Raw genomic sequence first — 17,769 nt, 5'->3', positions numbered from 1 at the left:
TATTATACTCCGTACCATGTGTATTATACATTGTCGACACTTGAAAATGAGATTATTTTTTTTGGGGGGAAATGCACATGGTGTCCTTGAGGTTGTCATTTTGCACGAAATACGTAAAATTTTGATCCGGAAACTTTAGAAGGTCATAACTCGTGTTTACAAGATCGGAATGTGACGAGTTTTTTTTTCAAATAAATCGCATTTTCGAGAATTACGATTTGAAAAAAAAAATACTAGTTTGGAATTCGTGACCAAGCGATATGGTCAATGGTCACTCAAAATTTGTTCGGTCAAAAGAAAAAAACTTTTGACATACAAAAACTCCTAGCCACGGGATCCAAATACGACAATTTTTTTTCCAAATCATAATTCTCGAAAAAAACGATCGATTTAAAAAAAAACGTATTAATTAAACTACTAAAAACAGTATTAATTAAACCATTCTTAAAGAATTGCCACTCGTCTTCAACGGTGTTGTTATTGTAGTTTCCTAGTTACTTCACACCATATAAACTACCCTCGAGGCTTCAATCCACCTCGATAACGATCAGAAACCGAGAATAAATACGACATCGAAGGCGAGAAAAAACAATAATTACCGAAAAAAATGGAGGATGGAGTTTGAGTGAATTAGACTTGAAATTGCTCCATTTGTATGTTATTAGCAGTTAAAGGAACATATTCCCCGCGATAAGCCTCAAGATGATCAGCCAAAGAAGACTTGTCGATATTTTGATGATGATACGACTTGCACACAAAATAGACGATTGTTTGAACAACAAACCCAAATAAGAAGAGCAAAGTCAACCCTACCAAACATAAAACTCCATACCCAATTTTACCTCCAATTCCGACACTACCCCTGTCAGTAACCTCAGCTCTCTCAAATGTATACTCAATCCCCACCAAACACAGGAAGTATGCCACGAAAATCGCGACTGAAATTCCTGATTTGCCCTTGATCAAGATTCTGCTCTTCGCCATTGCTTGTATACCATATGTGTCTTCCATGACAGAAATAACAGTGGCCAGTTGCCATTGAACACTCATATGTACAAACCCGATTACATAGAAAAACAAGATGATTAATATTACTATTAAATCTGATAAACTAATATCAGGATAATGAGTAAGGGATAATAAAATGATTATTGCTATGGAAAAAACCAAATTATAGACTAACATTATACCAAAACTCCATAAAAATGTGACCATGACCCTTTTCCAAACCTTAGGAACAACACTCATGACCTTTTTGTACGAGATATCCTTACCAGTGTAGATACAAGCGACGGTGTAAACAATGGCAGATGTGGAAAGTAGGGAAAACACAAGGACGATTAATAAGTAAACGAGCTTAATGAGCCATAGGGTGGTCAACTCGGAAGAGATTTTGTTGAATTCGTCGTCAAAAGCAGGTGTACCAAGTTGCGTGGTGTCTAAGGTATCTTCATTTGTTATGATCTTTTGAGATAGGAAGGTGGAAAATCCATCATGTGCGAGGAAGATGATGGATAGAGGGAAGATTAAGGTAAGGGTAAGCTTAGTAAAGATTTTCGAGTGTCGAAATGTGATTACTATGGCTTCTTTGCATATACCAAAGAAGCCTAAGAATTGGAGCTCTTCTTGTTCCATGTCCATGGTGTTTGATTGTGGTTTGAGAAGTTGATAGAAAACAATGAAGATGTGATGGCTTTTAATTTGGTGTATAAGACTTGGGCATTGACTTCATTATTATTTGATTTAATATTGTGAAGTCTTGATAGAATTTTACTCAAAAGACAAGAAACATTCTACAATAGACAAAAAGCGAAAAGGCTACAAGTACACGGGGTGTACAAGGGCCTTGGTACACAGGCCAGTGAGAGCACGCTAAGTGGAGTTTGGTAGGGACCATATGAAATCTTTTTCAAATGAATTTTTAGAGGGATAAATTTGAAAATTTTGAATTTCAAATTCAAAAAGAGACAACCTATTAATTGCTACACTTTCCAAAGATCATTAGCAATATTAATCTAATTTTTTTATACTAATCTCTATACTAATTATTTTTTGTTTCTTATATTTATTTTATGTTCTTATTTATTTTAACCTCATTTCTCTAACTAAAAAAAATCGTTTCTCTCACTTAAAAAAATCAAGTATATTCGTTTCTCTCACTTAAAAAAATCAAGATATTTTTTTCCCCAAATCTAATAATCCATAAAAAAAATCAAGATATTTTTTTCCCAAATCTAATAATTCCTTAAAAAAATAAGTATATTTTGTTTCCAAATCTAATAATCATATTTAATTATTAAAATCTCATACTATATTTCAATTGTATCGACACCACCATCATCTTTCAAATATGAGTTTTAATCAATCTTGTTCTTGCGATTCACATTGTTATCATAACTTGGTTCCAATCCGTCAACTCGTGAAGAAAAATGGACCTAACAAAGGAAGGTTTTTTTATCGTTGTCCCTTATGGAAGGTTTATTTATGTTTATAGCTCAAAATAATATAATTAGTATAATATCTATGTTTATTGCTCTAATTAATTTTTAATGCATCTTTAGACTAAAGATTGTGGTTACTTCGTATGGGATGAATGCGTGGAGGTTGATCGGAACATGAACAGGTTGATTGATCTAAACAACTCTTTGGAGGATAGGTTACGGCAATTGACATCGAAAAATATTAAATTGAAATCTCAGAAGTTACGTGCTACTAAATCAGAAAAGTTAGCTCGTCGGTTATTGTATTATTCATGGGTTGTATTTGTATTATTATTATCAATTTGTATTGTGATAATACTACATAAATAAGAGAAGAAGCTTTAATTTGTTATTGATTGTTGATCTAAATTTGTATTTTGACGATAGTTGTCCATTATTCGTTGTCGATAAAAAATAATTTCGGTCTCGGTTTGTTAGGCTTGATTATTAAGGTTTTAAAAACTTAAAATGAATCAATTGCAAAAAGAAAAACATTTAATTTGTAATGTGTTAACTTTGCAAATTGCAAATGACATCTACTTACTGAGGCCCAAGTAAATGAATGGATGAAAATGGCCCAATTGAGGAAGTAAATGGGTCGACGAGAAAGAATGGATGAAAATGGCCCAATTGAGGAAGTAAATGGGTCGACGAAAAGTAATCGATGAAAATGGCCCAATTGAGGAAGTAATAATGAGTCTAGTTACCGAAGACCCAAGTAAGTTAGTTGATAAATAGAATGAGCCCAAATTGTTATATAAGACCTATATTTTGATTGGGCTTTTCCCCTATTGGGGCCACATTCCTAATGGTCTGGTTTTTAACATAGAAACATGGAAAATGAATATTAATGGCCCAAGTGAATAATGGTCAGTCCTACAAAGTTAAATTGCATAATTATTTGTAGCAGCATAAGATCTCGTTGTGGCGTTTGTTACTCGCTTGGCCGTGTTCTCCTCATGTGCCGGATTTATTTTGGATTAAAATTAGTCATCACACATTGGTAAAATTACGGGTATTTTTTTAACGAATAACGTAAGATAGTAATTAAAAAAAATAACAGGAATTTGAAAAGGAAAATGGGTAGTTGATAATCATAGATCCATTGGAAAATATAAACCAACCTTTTAATCCTTACAAAATACGTACTATATAAACCATATTTAACCTAACTAAAAACCAAGAAGTTCAAGTTGATGAAGCTCCAACTCAATTTTCTGGATTTCAATCACCCCTTGTTCACGATTAGCTTTCACTTCATGTATAAGAGCTTCAATATTTTCCTGCACGTCGTTCATCCCTCTACTTATTGACCGTTGCCTTATCACCTCCGCTCGGTCTATTAGATCGGCCAACTGAGTGTCAATCTCTCGCAACCGAGCGAGTTTGATTCTGCGATTGATAGTGTATTGTACTAATATAGGAATGAACTGTCTAACCATCCAAATTCATACTAGTTAATTAAATTAAAAATAAAACGTTATGTAAAAGGAAAATTGGATGACAACTACCATTCATATCCCATCGCCAATATGGACATAAACCGTTTATATTCAATCAAAAAATAGTTATGATTGACGAGTTATTAAATTGATTGTCATATACATGCAAAAATCGTTTACGGTTTTAAACTTATACAAACGATTTCATTTAAAAGAAAGAATGGTTAAATATCTTGATGAAATGAGCAAAGAAAAAGAAAGAATGGTTAAAATACCTTGATGAATGATCAAACAATTAGTAACAAGAGTTGTGAACAAGTTTGGAGTCCTCCTTACAAGTATATATGAGATCTAGGGTTTGTGTTGTAAAGGGAGTTTTATTTTTGTAGATGAATGTAAAATACTGCCATATTCCTTTTATAATGGGGAGAAAGACAATTTTTTAAATTTTGTAATTAGTGATGTTTAAAACCGTCTATATTTAATTAAAAAAATTAAAGCGTTATGTAAAAAGAAACAAATATAACAACCTTTCATATCACATAAACCGTTTATATTCAATTAAAATATAATTATGATTGAGGACTTATTAAATTGATTGTCGCATACATGCAAAAATTGTAAACTATACAAACGATTTAATTTAAAGGAATGAATGGTTAAATACCTTGATGAATGAATTAGTAACACAAGAGTTGTGAACAAGTTTGGAGTCCTCCTTACAAGTATATATGAGATCTAAAGGTAGTTTTATTTTTGTAGATGAATGTAAAATAGTGCCATTTTCCTTTTATAATGGGGAGAAAGACAATTTTTTTTATTTTTCTTATTAGTGATGATGTGTTTAAATCCTGTCAATTGGAAGTCAAATCAACATGCATGCATGCTAGATTTCTGCCGTTTAGTTTGCTTGCTTACACGACACACATAATCAAATCAAATCAATTGTAATTCTTTTTGTGTTGTGTTTAGTCAAATCAAAATAATCAAATCAATCCACATTTTTAACTATTAATAGATATTCATATGTTATATCGAAACCAAAGAAAATCAATGATAAAAAAACTGATTCAAATGGAAAATATTAAAAACCCACATTTAAAATTTACATACTTAATATAAGTGACATCATGCATGCCCACTAAATTAAATAGAACTTAAACGAGAAATAGGGGCTCTTAGGGAGGCATTCTCTTCCATGATTTTGATCTTCACCTCCTTTGCTAGTTTGAGGTCTCGTAAAGCAGATGCAATATCTGCCTGCATCTTCTCCAACTCCGGCATAAAGCCACGATCTTTGGCCACCTTGAGTGGGATCTGAACATTAACAAGGAATATGTTGTTCTTCCTTTCGATTTCCTCTAAGCGATTTATGAAACATTTGTTGTACTCGATTGTAATCAATGTTTTGGTAATGTTCCGATCCATTATTTTGAAGGAAGTTTTCAGTTTAGGTTTTAAAAGTTTAGGGTTTGAAATATTGATAGACAAATCAAATTAGATAATGGCTTGGGTAGTAGATGTGGTTAGGATTTACTGAATATATGTATCATATATATAAATAAAGTGTGGGTCGTGTCTTTTCATATGCCACACAGGAGGATTTTTAATTATAAATTAAAATTAACAAGTGGAAGTTGAATTAAAATTAATATGTTTATAGGAAATGACAACTTGTCCTTTAATCTTCCTAAGTACAATGAATTGTATTTTAATAAATCTTACGTAATTAATATAATTCCGAGTATTTAAAACCGATATTTATTTATCAACTCTTGTTCAAGTACGAAATTAAAATGACGTCACATAGTTAACATTCAAAATCGAACAAAATATAAAAGGGGTAGAAGAGAAAACCCAACCATGATAGTACTAAAATGAAGTAATATTAAGATAAACTTAAATAAGAAAAGTACAACATAATAATATTATAAAAATAAAACATGCATAGATATTAATTGGAAATTAAATACATGAATATCTAATTAAGGACTTCTCTTAATCCTTACTAATTTAAGGATTTTAAAGCCTTTAGATCATCCTCAAGTTCTTTCCTAAGGTCGATGCATTTTCCATAAGAAACAAACAAGGATTGTATGAGATCATCCGCTTACTTTTCAATCTCCTTAACGCCCTGTACATAACAATAGTTCCGAGTTTCAATCGCACCAACAATCATCTTCATCGTTCTCAACTCTTGTTCAAGTACCGTTTGAATGTTTTTTTCCAAATTGGCGATCAAACTCATTGACATACCACTTAGGTTTGCCATTTGAAATCTTTTGTAGTTTTAGTGAGAAGAAAAAGATAACTATTGTTATTTTAAATTGTTTTCTTTTAGAATGATCTTAACCACCTAATATTTATAATTGAATTTATGACCTTTGGAGAACCGTGCGTTGAATAGTTAAAAAAAATTGCCACTTGCGTTTTTATTTTTATTTTTATTTTTGACAAATTGGTTCATAAATTATGACTGTTGGTGATTGCCAATTTCATTTACCTTGAAAACAATGGCCACTTGCATAGAAATCAAATGAATGATACACCTAATGTAAGAGGTAGAAGTAGAGAAAACCCAACAATGTTAACTAATTTAGAAATAATACCAGGATAAACTTTAAAAAAAGTACAACGTAATTATATAACTAAATATCAAACAGGAATAAAATAAGGTCTCCTAATCCTTATTAATAATGAACTTTAGAGCGTCAATATCCTCTTCAAACCCTTTTCTAAGATTGTTAAATTTTTCATACGTACCCAACACGTATTTGATGAAATCATCCGCGTCCTTTTCTGTTTCCTTAAGGCCCCTTAAATAACAATCGTTACGAGTTTCAATCGCCCCGACAACCACCTTCATTGCTTTGAACTCGAGTTCACGAAGATTGGAAACTTGTTCTTCTAAAAATAGCAACGATTCAATTAACAATTCATTAAGGTTTCTCATTCTAAAAAATTTAGTTGATTTATTTAGAGAGAAGATAAAAGGTGAAATAGTTTAGAAAGAGAGGAATAGTTATGTTTTAGAATGGCTACTTTGTGCTAGCTCCCCACTATTTATAATTAAGTTGGTGATTGTTCTACTACCATGACATCAAAGAAATTAATTAAATTAAATTAAATTAATATAAATTTAATTTAAAATTACTTTTTAATTACCGTTGCTTCACCATTGCTCTATTAAATATAAAAAAATAAGTTGGTGACTGTTGGCGTACCATTGCTGTATTTTGATTGAAATTATATAAATAATTGAAATTGGCATAATTTTTAAATACTTTAATTTAGCACATTTGAAGGTAAATTAAAGAGTGCAAGGATTTGAAACGTAAAATCGAACTGGTAGATAAGACTTAATACTGAATTGAAAATAGGAACATAACAAATTCGACCATCTAAAATCGAAACGAGACTATGAATCTACTTGAAATTAAAAGGATCCATGAAAGTTATTTAGTAAACTCTTTGATCCACCCTTGATAAAATTCTTGCAACCCTATCCTCTATTATGGCAAGCCTTTGGTCAAGATGAAACAAATCTTTTGTTACTGGGTCTCTTATCCCCTGACATAGACAATATTCCTTGACTAAATTAGTCCCTCTTCTTATAGTAAGGATACCAAACTTCACCTCTCGGCGTAAGGACAGACGGTAGTCTCTTATAAATGATGGTTCATGGTCTCCAAGAAGAAACCATTTAGCCCAAGCTTTGCATACCTCTGCTACATTCTTCTTATCAGCTGTGGCCAACCTATTGAATATATGAGTACTCATAATATCCACATTGCCGAGGACTTCGGTAATAGGTGAACCCGTTCCCCGGTTTCTTTCAACACTATATTCAACACCGAAATCCATTTGCATGGAGCGCTTTTTGTTGGCGATATATTCTTCTTTGAACAATTGTTTGTCTTCTTCCAATCTATTGATTGAATGAAATCGACAGTCAACAATTCTCATGTTTGAATATTTTTTTTATGTTAAATTATGTTTAATTTAACTTGAGATACTCTTTTAGGTTGGAAGCATAAGGTATTTATTTAAGATGCGTGACCGTAATGGGTCTGTGGCCTTAAATACACAACTGTTTATTTGAAGAATGTAGCAGATAATGAAAGGTTACATGAAACTAAATTATTTGAAAAGATACCAAATATAATATTATGATATCTATTTTAAGTGAACATTACTAGACAATGTTCGTTTATACAACTTAATTGATCAACTATTTTTTGTACGAAGTAGTAGGTCTAACTTATGGCGCTTTGTTTCTAGGTTTGGTTTATTTTAGGGTTGGTTGTTTTAGGGTTTCTAGTGTTTTAGGGTTGGTTGGGGTTGTATTTAGTGTTTGTTAAGTATAATTATTTCTACGTCACGTTTATTTTAGGGTTGGTTTTGGTGGTTTTAGGGTTGGGTTTATTTTAGGGTATGGTTTTAAAAAGGGTTTGTAGGGTTTTTTTACTAGGGTAGGTTTATTTTAGGGTTTGTTTTTAAAAAAGGTTTACTCATTTCGTCTCGATCTTAGGTTTATGTACCTATTTCTCTCACAATTGATATGTAAATTACCTTTTTGGATGTATTACTCAAATGTTATTTACTAAAAATAGATTTTGATAACTATTGAGTCATAGTCCATATTTGTCTCTCAATTGATATCTAAATTTCCTTTTTGGGTGTATTACTCAAATATTACTAAAATTATCATAATATAACTATTGAGTGATACTATAAATTTGTCTCATTAGTTGATATCTATTTCGTTTTTGGGTTCATTACTGAAATGTTATTACTAAAACTAGATTTAGATAACATTTGAGGCATACTCCATCTGTCTCGGTCTCGGTCAATTGTTATCTATTTCCTTTTTTCTTGTATTACTAAAAATAGATTTAGATAACATTTGAGTCATACTCCATCTGTCTCGGTCAATTGTTATCTATTTCCTTTTTTCTTGTATTACTCAAAATAGATTTAGATAATAGTTGATTGATACTCCATCCGTCTCGGTCAATTGTTATCTATTTCCTTTTTTCTTCTATTACTCAAAATAGATTTAGATAACATTTGAGTCATACTCCATCCGTCTCGGTCAATTGTTATCTATTTCCTTTTTTCTTGTATTACTCAAAATAGATTTAGATAATATTTGAGTAATACTCCATCCGTCTCGGTCAATTGTTATCTATTTCCTTTTTCGGTGTACTACTCAAAATAGATAAATATCCACATTTCAGTCATACGCCATCCGTCTCGGTCAGTTGTTATCTTTTTCCTTTTTGGGTGTATTACTCAAAATAGATTTAGATAACAATTGAGTCATAGTCCATCCGTCTGGGCCAATTGTTAGCTATTTCCTTTTTCTGGTGGTTGTTATGTCAAATTTTCTTTATTAGGATTAAACTTATGTTTTGTTGAAGTCATTTAAAATTGAGAAGGATTTATGTTAATTTGTTTACAAATTAATTGTTAATTCGTTTACTACTCATGGCATGTTTTATTTTGTTACAAAATAAATTATTGATGAACAAAATTAGGTATACTAAAATATTAAACCTACTACCAAAAACGTACGCCTAAAACTAGGTTAATAAACACATTACCTCGTAAATAGATGACATAATAAAGATTACATAGGGAACTTAAGAAACACAATTTACTTGCAGCTTAAAAAAGAACAATATCATCATGAAATAACATTGGAATATTAAAGAAATGTCAGAACTCAATGGCCTTTTAGATTAAAATATAAATTTATGAAAATCGAATTTAAGGAAGGTTATTTATATGTATATATTGTATATCTTATACTCCAAAAAAAAAAAAGATAGTGGTTAATTTTCTTTAAATTGTATCAAATATTTTAGATTTAATGTTATATGTTACTTTTAATTTACTATATTGGCCTTTAGTTTTTTGGAGGAAAAGTTTACTACATTAAGTGTAATTTTGGAGGGAAATTTTACTACATTAGGGTAATTATGGAGGGAAAGCTTACACTATAAAATAATCACCTCCCTCCATTTTTTATACACACAACTTAACACTAAAGTAAAAGAAAAATCCTTTTATTACTCTATACAAAACAATGTCGATGGAAAGAAAGGCCCACATGGCTGATCTTCTTTCTTTAAGGATGTTCATGAGGGAAATGCTCAAGGAATCTGGAAAAATTGCAGTATCCAACGCAATTTCTAGAATCCCTAGAACTCCAAATCGCTTACTAGATAACATGTACGAGGAGGAGTTTAACCTAATGTTCGAGTCAAAGCTGAGAAGAGATCAGCTATACACGAGGGAAATAAACGGGGTCGTTGATGTTGCAAGGCCAAGTGATGAAGATGTCATTCTCTACCCGGTCAAGAATGATATTGTTGAGACACCAACTGCTAGAAGGAGCAACCGTGTAAGGTTAGCAACCCCAACAGTTAACACGCCGTCACCAAGGCCAAATGTTCTTACGAGAGGAATGAAAAGAAAATATGGATCTGAAAATATAATTGTTAGAAGACTACACTTCTAACAAGCTTTAATCTAAGGATTAATATTAATTTAGTTATGAGGAGGGATGGGGGGGGGGGAGGAGGAGAGGGGGGGTTCGGGGTTAGCAGTATCTTTCGCAATTGCTGTACTTCTATTTTGCATGCATAACTTTCATTAATGGAGTTTATTTTCGTATCAAGTGGATTAATTGTCTAAATCGTTATATTTACGTTTTAAATTACGTTAATTTCACAAACCAATATATTTATAGAAGTTTACGTCTTAGAGGTATAATCAACAAAATTTAAGCATCAGTAGGGTTTATTATTGTTCCGGGTGTAATTCCAGAGCAGGATTTGTTACCACGTAAGCTCGTAGAATGATGACTTTGCTTGACTCTTCCTTTCGGCCTCTCCTGAAACAATGAACAAACTGAGGGCTCGGCTTGGTACCGAGCGTACTCACTCCGACGCTCAAGTCAGTAAACTTAAAAGGGATTAAGTTGTGTGTTACTTGGTAAAGTATATTGTAGAGAGATAAGGGAGTTTATACCAGATTAGTGTATTGTGAGATGAATTGTGGATTATTCGATTATTTTTTTGATCCTTTTCTCAATGAGAGAAGTGGAGTATTTATAGACTTTCACCTTTTGTCACGTAGTGGCCAAGTGGCCAAGTGGCAGAGCAGGTGGAAAGACTGTTCTACCCTCGGCCGAGGGACCCATGGCTGGCCGGCTGGCCGAGTTGACTCCATGCCGAGGGGTCTTGGATGTGAGTACGCGGATATGTCTCTCGGCTGGCAGGTTGCCTAGCCGAGACCCAAGTGACAGGCCGGCTGGCTGCGTCGGCTAGGCTGTCAGAGATGTTGACTTGCTGTGGATATCTTTGACCTTGCTCAATATGTTGACTCGGTCAGCGGGTGCAGAATATGCCCCATCAATTTGCCCCCAGCGTAGTCTATGCTGTGGTATGGACCTTCGATGAGTGTTGAGCGTATTCTACGCAAGTCGAATTTCTTCCCCGGCTTCTTCTTCCTCGGCTTGGTTCTGCTAAGGCCGTACCGTATCCCCCTCCACATGGATGCGTAATGGACATCAAATGTGGAAAAGAAAATGGCGCTGGCTGAGACCGAGGTTGAGAGTGCCGTGTGCTTTTGATTGCCCCCAGCTGGTGCTGCCAAGCTTGGTTGAACAGCGGGCCGTTTGGCGAGTAGATACCAAGGAGCGTGTTGAAGAAGATACGTCGATTGGCATTCTGTCAAGGAGCGTGTTGAAGAAGATTTGTAACTGTTTGTCGATTGACATTCCATGGCTGCATGCTTGACACGTGGCTCGGTGTTGATTGGTTGACGCTTCATGGGCTTTGCCCTGATTGGTCCGTTTCATGGGCTTTGCTCTATAAATAGAGCAGTTAGCCCCTGATTTTGGCCACCAAAAATTCACTTTCTCAAAAAAAAAAAATTTTCTTCCCTCTAGCTTTCTTCGAAGAAACTTCTCTCTAGTCTTCAAAGCGTTACTCGGCGTAACACTTTTTCCAAGGTAAACAAACAAATTTTTCAACTTTTATTTGATAAGTATTTGTTGTCATGTCTTCTTCTGCGATCTTTGGACCCGTATTTCAAGCGCCGGGGGCGAGCCGTCGCATCCTGATGAGCAGGAGCCACTTGCCGTCACCCCGATAAGGTTCGGGGGTCCCAGGTCTCCTTCTCCTGAAATCGATGAGAGATATATGGAGGGTATTGATGATGATGAGGATGATGATGATGATGATGATGAGGCGACCCCTTCTGCCGTAGGGAGGCCGCTTGTTTCGGGTCACGATGATGCCTGCTCGATCAGTCCTGATCGTGCCTGGACGAATAAGTTCGCTAGCTGCTCCGGCTCTGAACTTTTTGAACACCATTTCTCCTTCGGCAGGGAGTATAGAATTGTTATCCCTAAGGAGGGTCAGGCGGTCTGTTGCCCTCCCGAGGGTTGTATCGGCGTATATATCAGACACCTGGAGTATGGGCTCCGGTTTCCTCTGAATGAATACGTTGTTGCCATTATTAAAGCCATGAATGTCGCCGTGGCCCAACTGCATCCGTTGGCCATCAGGACGATTGTTGGTTTTGTATGGTTGTGTCTTTTCAAAGGGGAGGCCCCAACGGTGAACCTATTTCGCCGGCTTCACCACCTTCGACAGAATTTCGTAGGTGGCACGGGGTGGTATAGCATCCAGACTGAGCCGGGTTATATCACCGTCTCTAAGCTTACTTCTTGCAAGGACTGGAAGGGGCGGTGGGTATACGTTGAGGTTCCGGAGGACTATCCGCTGCCCCAGTCCTTTCAGAGCCGCGTCAATTTGCGGTGTGAGAACCAAGGGGAGCATGACAAATATGTCTCCCGGAGTAAGCTTAAGATGGACGCCAAAAGGTCTATCTTAATGAGGATGAAAAATGGGCAATGAAGTCTGTTTGAGGCTGAGAAGGATGGGACGCCGAAGGGATGGATGCCCCCGACGCAGAGATCATTCTTCGGATGAGCCGCTCTCACGCCGTCGGCCATCATACCGGCCCTCAAACGGGGTGAGTGGGGTCGGTGTGAGGCCCATCTTTGCTTTTTATGCTTCTGTTTTTGAACTTATGTTATTTCTTTGGCTTAACTCCTGCTTTGTTTCTTTTGCAGAGCGATTTGGCCCGGAACTGTCTGCCTCCATCCTCGAGAGGTTGGGACTCGACGAGAACGGGAGAGTTGTTGAGTTGCATCCTAAGGCCGCGGCACGTGATCGCAGACCGGCCCCAAACGAACTTATGGATCAGCAGTTGAAGGCACTGGATGCGACGGCGGCTCAGGCGCGGATTGCCGGTAACGTGCCGCGCCGAAAACCAAAGACAACATCTACGGCGGCAACGGCATCAACCCCAATCCAATCTGCAATCCCCGTTGTCCAAAAGGAGTAGGTGGTGGTGGTCGTCGACGTTGAAGAGGAGGTCACCGTTGCTGAGGGTCCTCCTCTTTCAAATAAGAGAAAAGAGACAGCGTCTCTCTCGTCGCCGCTGTTATTCGAGGCCGGTAAAAAAAGGGGCCTCCAACCAAGAAGGCCAAGGCTGGTACGGATCTAACCCAGGGCTCGGATTTAGCGGGCTCTTTAGGCATTCCTGATGACAGGCTCTCTGATATGTCAATGAATGTTGACATGGATGCTTTGTCTGAATTTTTTGTAGATCAACCGCCGCCGGCTACCGGTCCCACTGAACGGCAATTGGGGAAGCGGCATGTGCAGACGGGCAATCAAAATGTGCAGACGGGCAATCAAAATGTCACCATCAATTCCTCAGCCCTGAAGCCTTCCCCCGCCCAGATTAGGGCGGAAGGCATAAGGTTGTCCAAGATGCTGGCGAAGTGGACTGAAGTAGCCGGCGCTCACATTATGGAGCAAGAAAAGACCATGGCTGAAGCTGCCCCTGTGCTTGACCGGCTTAGGCTTGAGCTTGATGCCTCTAAGCAAGAGGCCGAGAAGGCGAAGAAGGACCTTCAGGCCGCCGAAAATGATTTCTTCGCTGAGCGAAAGCTCGGGGAGGATGCTGAGAAGGCGGTCCTAGCCGAGAGGGCCAAGATTGAGGCTGTGGAAGCTGATGCCGCTAAGCTGCGGGAGGAGCGGGACAAGCTTCAGGGTGCTTACGACGCTGCGGTTGAAAAGAGGGAGGAATGGAAGTCTTTGCATTCGGCTCAGGCGAAGGTGCACAGGAATACAAGGGCTATCCTCGCCCAGAGGGAGAAGGACATTGAGACGCTCCAAACTGTCATCATCCCTAACATATGCGCCCAATACCGGGACCAGGCCGAAGAAGCCACCAGGGAAGTAATCAGAGAGCTCTTTCCTGAAGGCTCCTTCCCGTGGCAAAGATTTGACCAGCTGCTTGATGATAAGGCGGGCTGCTGCGAGGCAAAGGTCATGAGGAGGAGGCGAGGCGAAGAAGGCCGCCGAGGAGGTCTGCGGAGAAGGCGGCCCATCTTGAAAAGGTGAAGGCGGCGAGAGAGGAAGCTGAGAGGGCAAAGGCAGCTGAAGCTGCCAAGTCGGCTTCTGGGTCGCCCACTGATGGTGATGCTGCTACCGCTGCTGATGGCGAGCAGAAGCAGGCATAGGGAGACGGGCGGTCGTCACCAGACTCACCTGGCATCTCGGATAGCTTCAGCTGTTCGGGGGCCAACTATTGAGCCTTTCCTCCCTGCCATCTTTTGACACTTCATGTCTTATGTCTGTAACCTTTTGATGTTCCTTCTCTTTTTGTAAACTCTTGGTAGGTTGTGTTTAGGCTATCCCTATGGAGACGGTCGTCGACTTCTTTCTTGTATCACCTGTAAATACTTTAATAAGAGTTTGTTTATTTTGCCTCCGGCTTGGCCGAGGTCTTTATCTCATTTTCATCTGAGTTGTCTTCTTGCATTTTTAACATATTGAGTGCTTTTTCGTTTTTACCTTCGGCCTGACCGAGGCAGTTAGGATGCGCATCTCAATTGTATTTAAATGTCTTTAAACATGTTGGCGTGTCGGTCGCTTCCTCTTTCACTCTCGGTCCGGCCGAGGCGTCAGATTTGCGTTTCCCAACCGCCGTTGTAAACATGTTAGCGTATCGGTCGTTGTGTCCCCGCCGCTCCCGGCTTTGGCCGAGGCAATCGGGGTTACGGCGCGACAGCGTTCGTATCTATAGACTATATTGATCGCTTCCTCGTTCACTCACGGTCTGGCCGAGGCGTCAAATTTGCGTCTCAACTGTACTCATACGTTCTTAAGCATGTTGGTCGCTTTCGCGAGTATCAACTGCTGTTGGCAGATCGCGTTTCCCTTGTCTCTTCCCGGCTTTGGCCGAGGCAACTGAGTTTACGTTTCAACTGCTTTCCGTATCTATAGACATATTGATCGCTTCCTCTGCCACTCCCGGATTGGCCGGGGCAGTCAGACTTGCGTCTCAACAGTGCGTATACGCTCTTTAAGTATGTTGGCATATCGGCTCGTTCCCCCGTCACTCCCGGCTTTGGCCAAGGTAATCGGGGTTATGGCACGACTGCGTCTTTCGTGACTGCCGTGGCGTCTACTTTTGTAGGACTATAGAGGGGGATTCTTCGTTTTGATGGAAAACTTGGGACACTTTTCGTTAGATATAATCATGCGTTGGGGTGCCCACAACGGTCTCGGACACCTCCGCCGCTATATGAAGTACTTTCTAAGGTTGTCGGTGTTCCAGTGGCTCATTAGAGGCACACCCTCCATGTCTGTCAGCCGGTATGTACCCGGCCTGATTTCTTCAACCACTTTGTAGGGTCCTTCCCAGTTGGCCGTCATTTTACCATGGATGTTTCCCTTGTTGGTCGCGGCTGACTTTCATAGGACTAGATCTCCTACTCTTAAGTCTCTTTTGTGGACCCTACGGTTGTATGTTCTTCTCATTCGGTTTTGATACACTGCCAAGTTAAGTCGTGCCGTGTCTCGGCTTTCTTCGACCAGGTCTAGGGAGGCTTTCAGGCCTTCCTCATTTTCGACTGGGTTAAAGGTTTGCGTTCTGAATGTCGGCACCGCTGCTTCAATTGGCAGGACGGCTTCAAACCCATAGACTAGGTGGAATGGACTGTATCCCGTTGCATCTTTCTCCGTGGTTCTAAGGGACTACAGGACGCCGGGTAGTTCATCAGCCCACCTTCCCTTCAGATCTTCAACCTTCTTTTTCAGCCCGTTTAGGATTGTTTTATTAGCTGCCTCCGCCTGCCCGTTGCTCTGAGGGTGGCAGACGGAGGAGTATGCAAACTTGATACCGAGCTCTTCTAGCCAGTTCATCACCATGTCACTCCAAAACTCTCGGCCGTGGTCAAATACCATGACTTGGGGTAACCCAAAACGAGTTATGATGTTTTCCCAGATTACCTTTCTCACGGCCGCCGTGGTCTTGGCAGGGTACCGCGACGCTTCGACCCATTTGGTGAAGTAGTCAACGGCGACGATCAGGTACTTCCTTCCTCCGGAGGCCGTCGGAAATGGCCCTAATAAATCCATCCCCCACTGTGCAAATGGTAGGGGGCTAAGTACTGGTTGCAGGTCTCGGGAAGGTGCGTGTATCACCGGAGCATGCATTTGACAATTCTTGCACTTCTTGGTCTTAGCTCTGGAATCCTCAAGCATGGTGGGCCAGAAGTAGCCGGCTCGGAGAGCTTTGTGGGCTAGCGTTCTTGCCCCCATGTGATGTCCACGATGCCTTCGTGAATCTCTGTCGAGATGAGCTCCGCGTCGGTGGGGCCGACATATTTCAAAAGTGGTCTTATCACGGACCTTCTGTATAGTTCTCCTTCGAACACCAAGTACCTTGCGGCGATCCTTCTTATCTTCTCGGGAGAGACTGCGGTCCTCCCAGAACTCTTTTGTTAGTTTGTATTTCATTATCGGAGTCATCCACGTCGTCTCGGCTTCTATGTTGCCCACCATGCCGACGGTCTCGGTGATGCTTTTAGCATTCCGATATCTACCGACGGTTCGGTGACATTCTTGATGCTTGAACCGGCAAGTTTTGAGAGAGCGTCGGCTCGGTTGTTCTCGGACACTGGGATGCATTGGATTTGGAAAGATTTCAATTTTGCAGTGTCAGCTTTTACCCTTTCCAGGTATCTTACCATCCCATCGTCTCGAGCCTCATACTCTCCTCTGATTTGGTTAGTCACCAATAGTGAGTCTGTCTTCAACACAATGTGTTCCGCTCCGGCAGCTCTAGCTAGCTCGACTCCAGTTATCACCGCCTCGTATTCGAATTCGTTGTTCGAGGTCGAGAAGGTAAACTTCAAGGCATACTCAAACTCGTCCCCGTTTGGGCTGATGATAAGGATGCCGGCTCCTGAGCTGTTCGTCGTGGAGGACCCGTCGGTGTATACTTCCCACACTCCGGGATTTGGTTCTTCTTGATATGTGCACTCGGCCAGGAAGTCTGCAAGTGCCTGCCCCTTTATCGAGGGCCTCGGCTTGTATTGAATGCCGAGGCCGGATAGCTCTACTGCCCATTTGATGAGCCTGCCGGATTTTTCGAATTTTTCCAATGCTTTCTCCAATGGCTGGTCGGTTAAGACCGTCACGGGATGTGCGTCGAAGTAAGGTTTCAGTTTCCTTGCGGCAACGACGACAAAGAAAGGCGCTTTTTTCGATCGATGGGTAATTTCTTTCGGCGGCCAGCGATGTATGGGCGATAAAGTAGATTGGGTGTTCTTTGCTTGTCTTCTTCTCTCGACGATTACGACCGACCGTGGCCGAGGTAATCGCTATGTATAGATATAGCGTCTCCCCCGAAAGATCGGCACAGGACGGGGTCGGGAGAGTTAGAAGATGAGCTTTCGGTTGCACGAA

The 17,769-nt window shown here is 39.4% G+C and overlaps 1 protein-coding gene across 1 annotated transcript; it reads right to left on the bottom strand.

Annotated features, from left to right (window-relative positions):
• Nucleotides 1-630: 630 nt before the first annotated feature.
• LOC141641637 (uncharacterized) lies at nucleotides 631-1,641 on the bottom strand. The gene has a single exon (XM_074450291.1). It carries the CDS (start codon nucleotides 1,639-1,641, stop codon nucleotides 631-633), a length of 1,011 nt encoding a protein of 336 aa, XP_074306392.1.
• Nucleotides 1,642-17,769: the final 16,128 nt, after the last annotated feature.

Source organism: Silene latifolia, chromosome 2 (assembly GCF_048544455.1).
Source record: "Silene latifolia isolate original U9 population chromosome 2, ASM4854445v1, whole genome shotgun sequence".
In the NCBI taxonomy this organism is placed as follows: domain Eukaryota; kingdom Viridiplantae; phylum Streptophyta; class Magnoliopsida; order Caryophyllales; family Caryophyllaceae; genus Silene; species Silene latifolia.
This window is presented reverse-complemented; position numbering and strand designations above follow the sequence as displayed.

What these genes read in the sequence shown, in the direction of transcription:
- LOC141641637 (XM_074450291.1), bottom strand. Translation starts at nt 1,641, where the DNA reads ATGGACATGGAACAAGAAGAGCTCCAATTCTTAGGCTTCTTTGGTATA.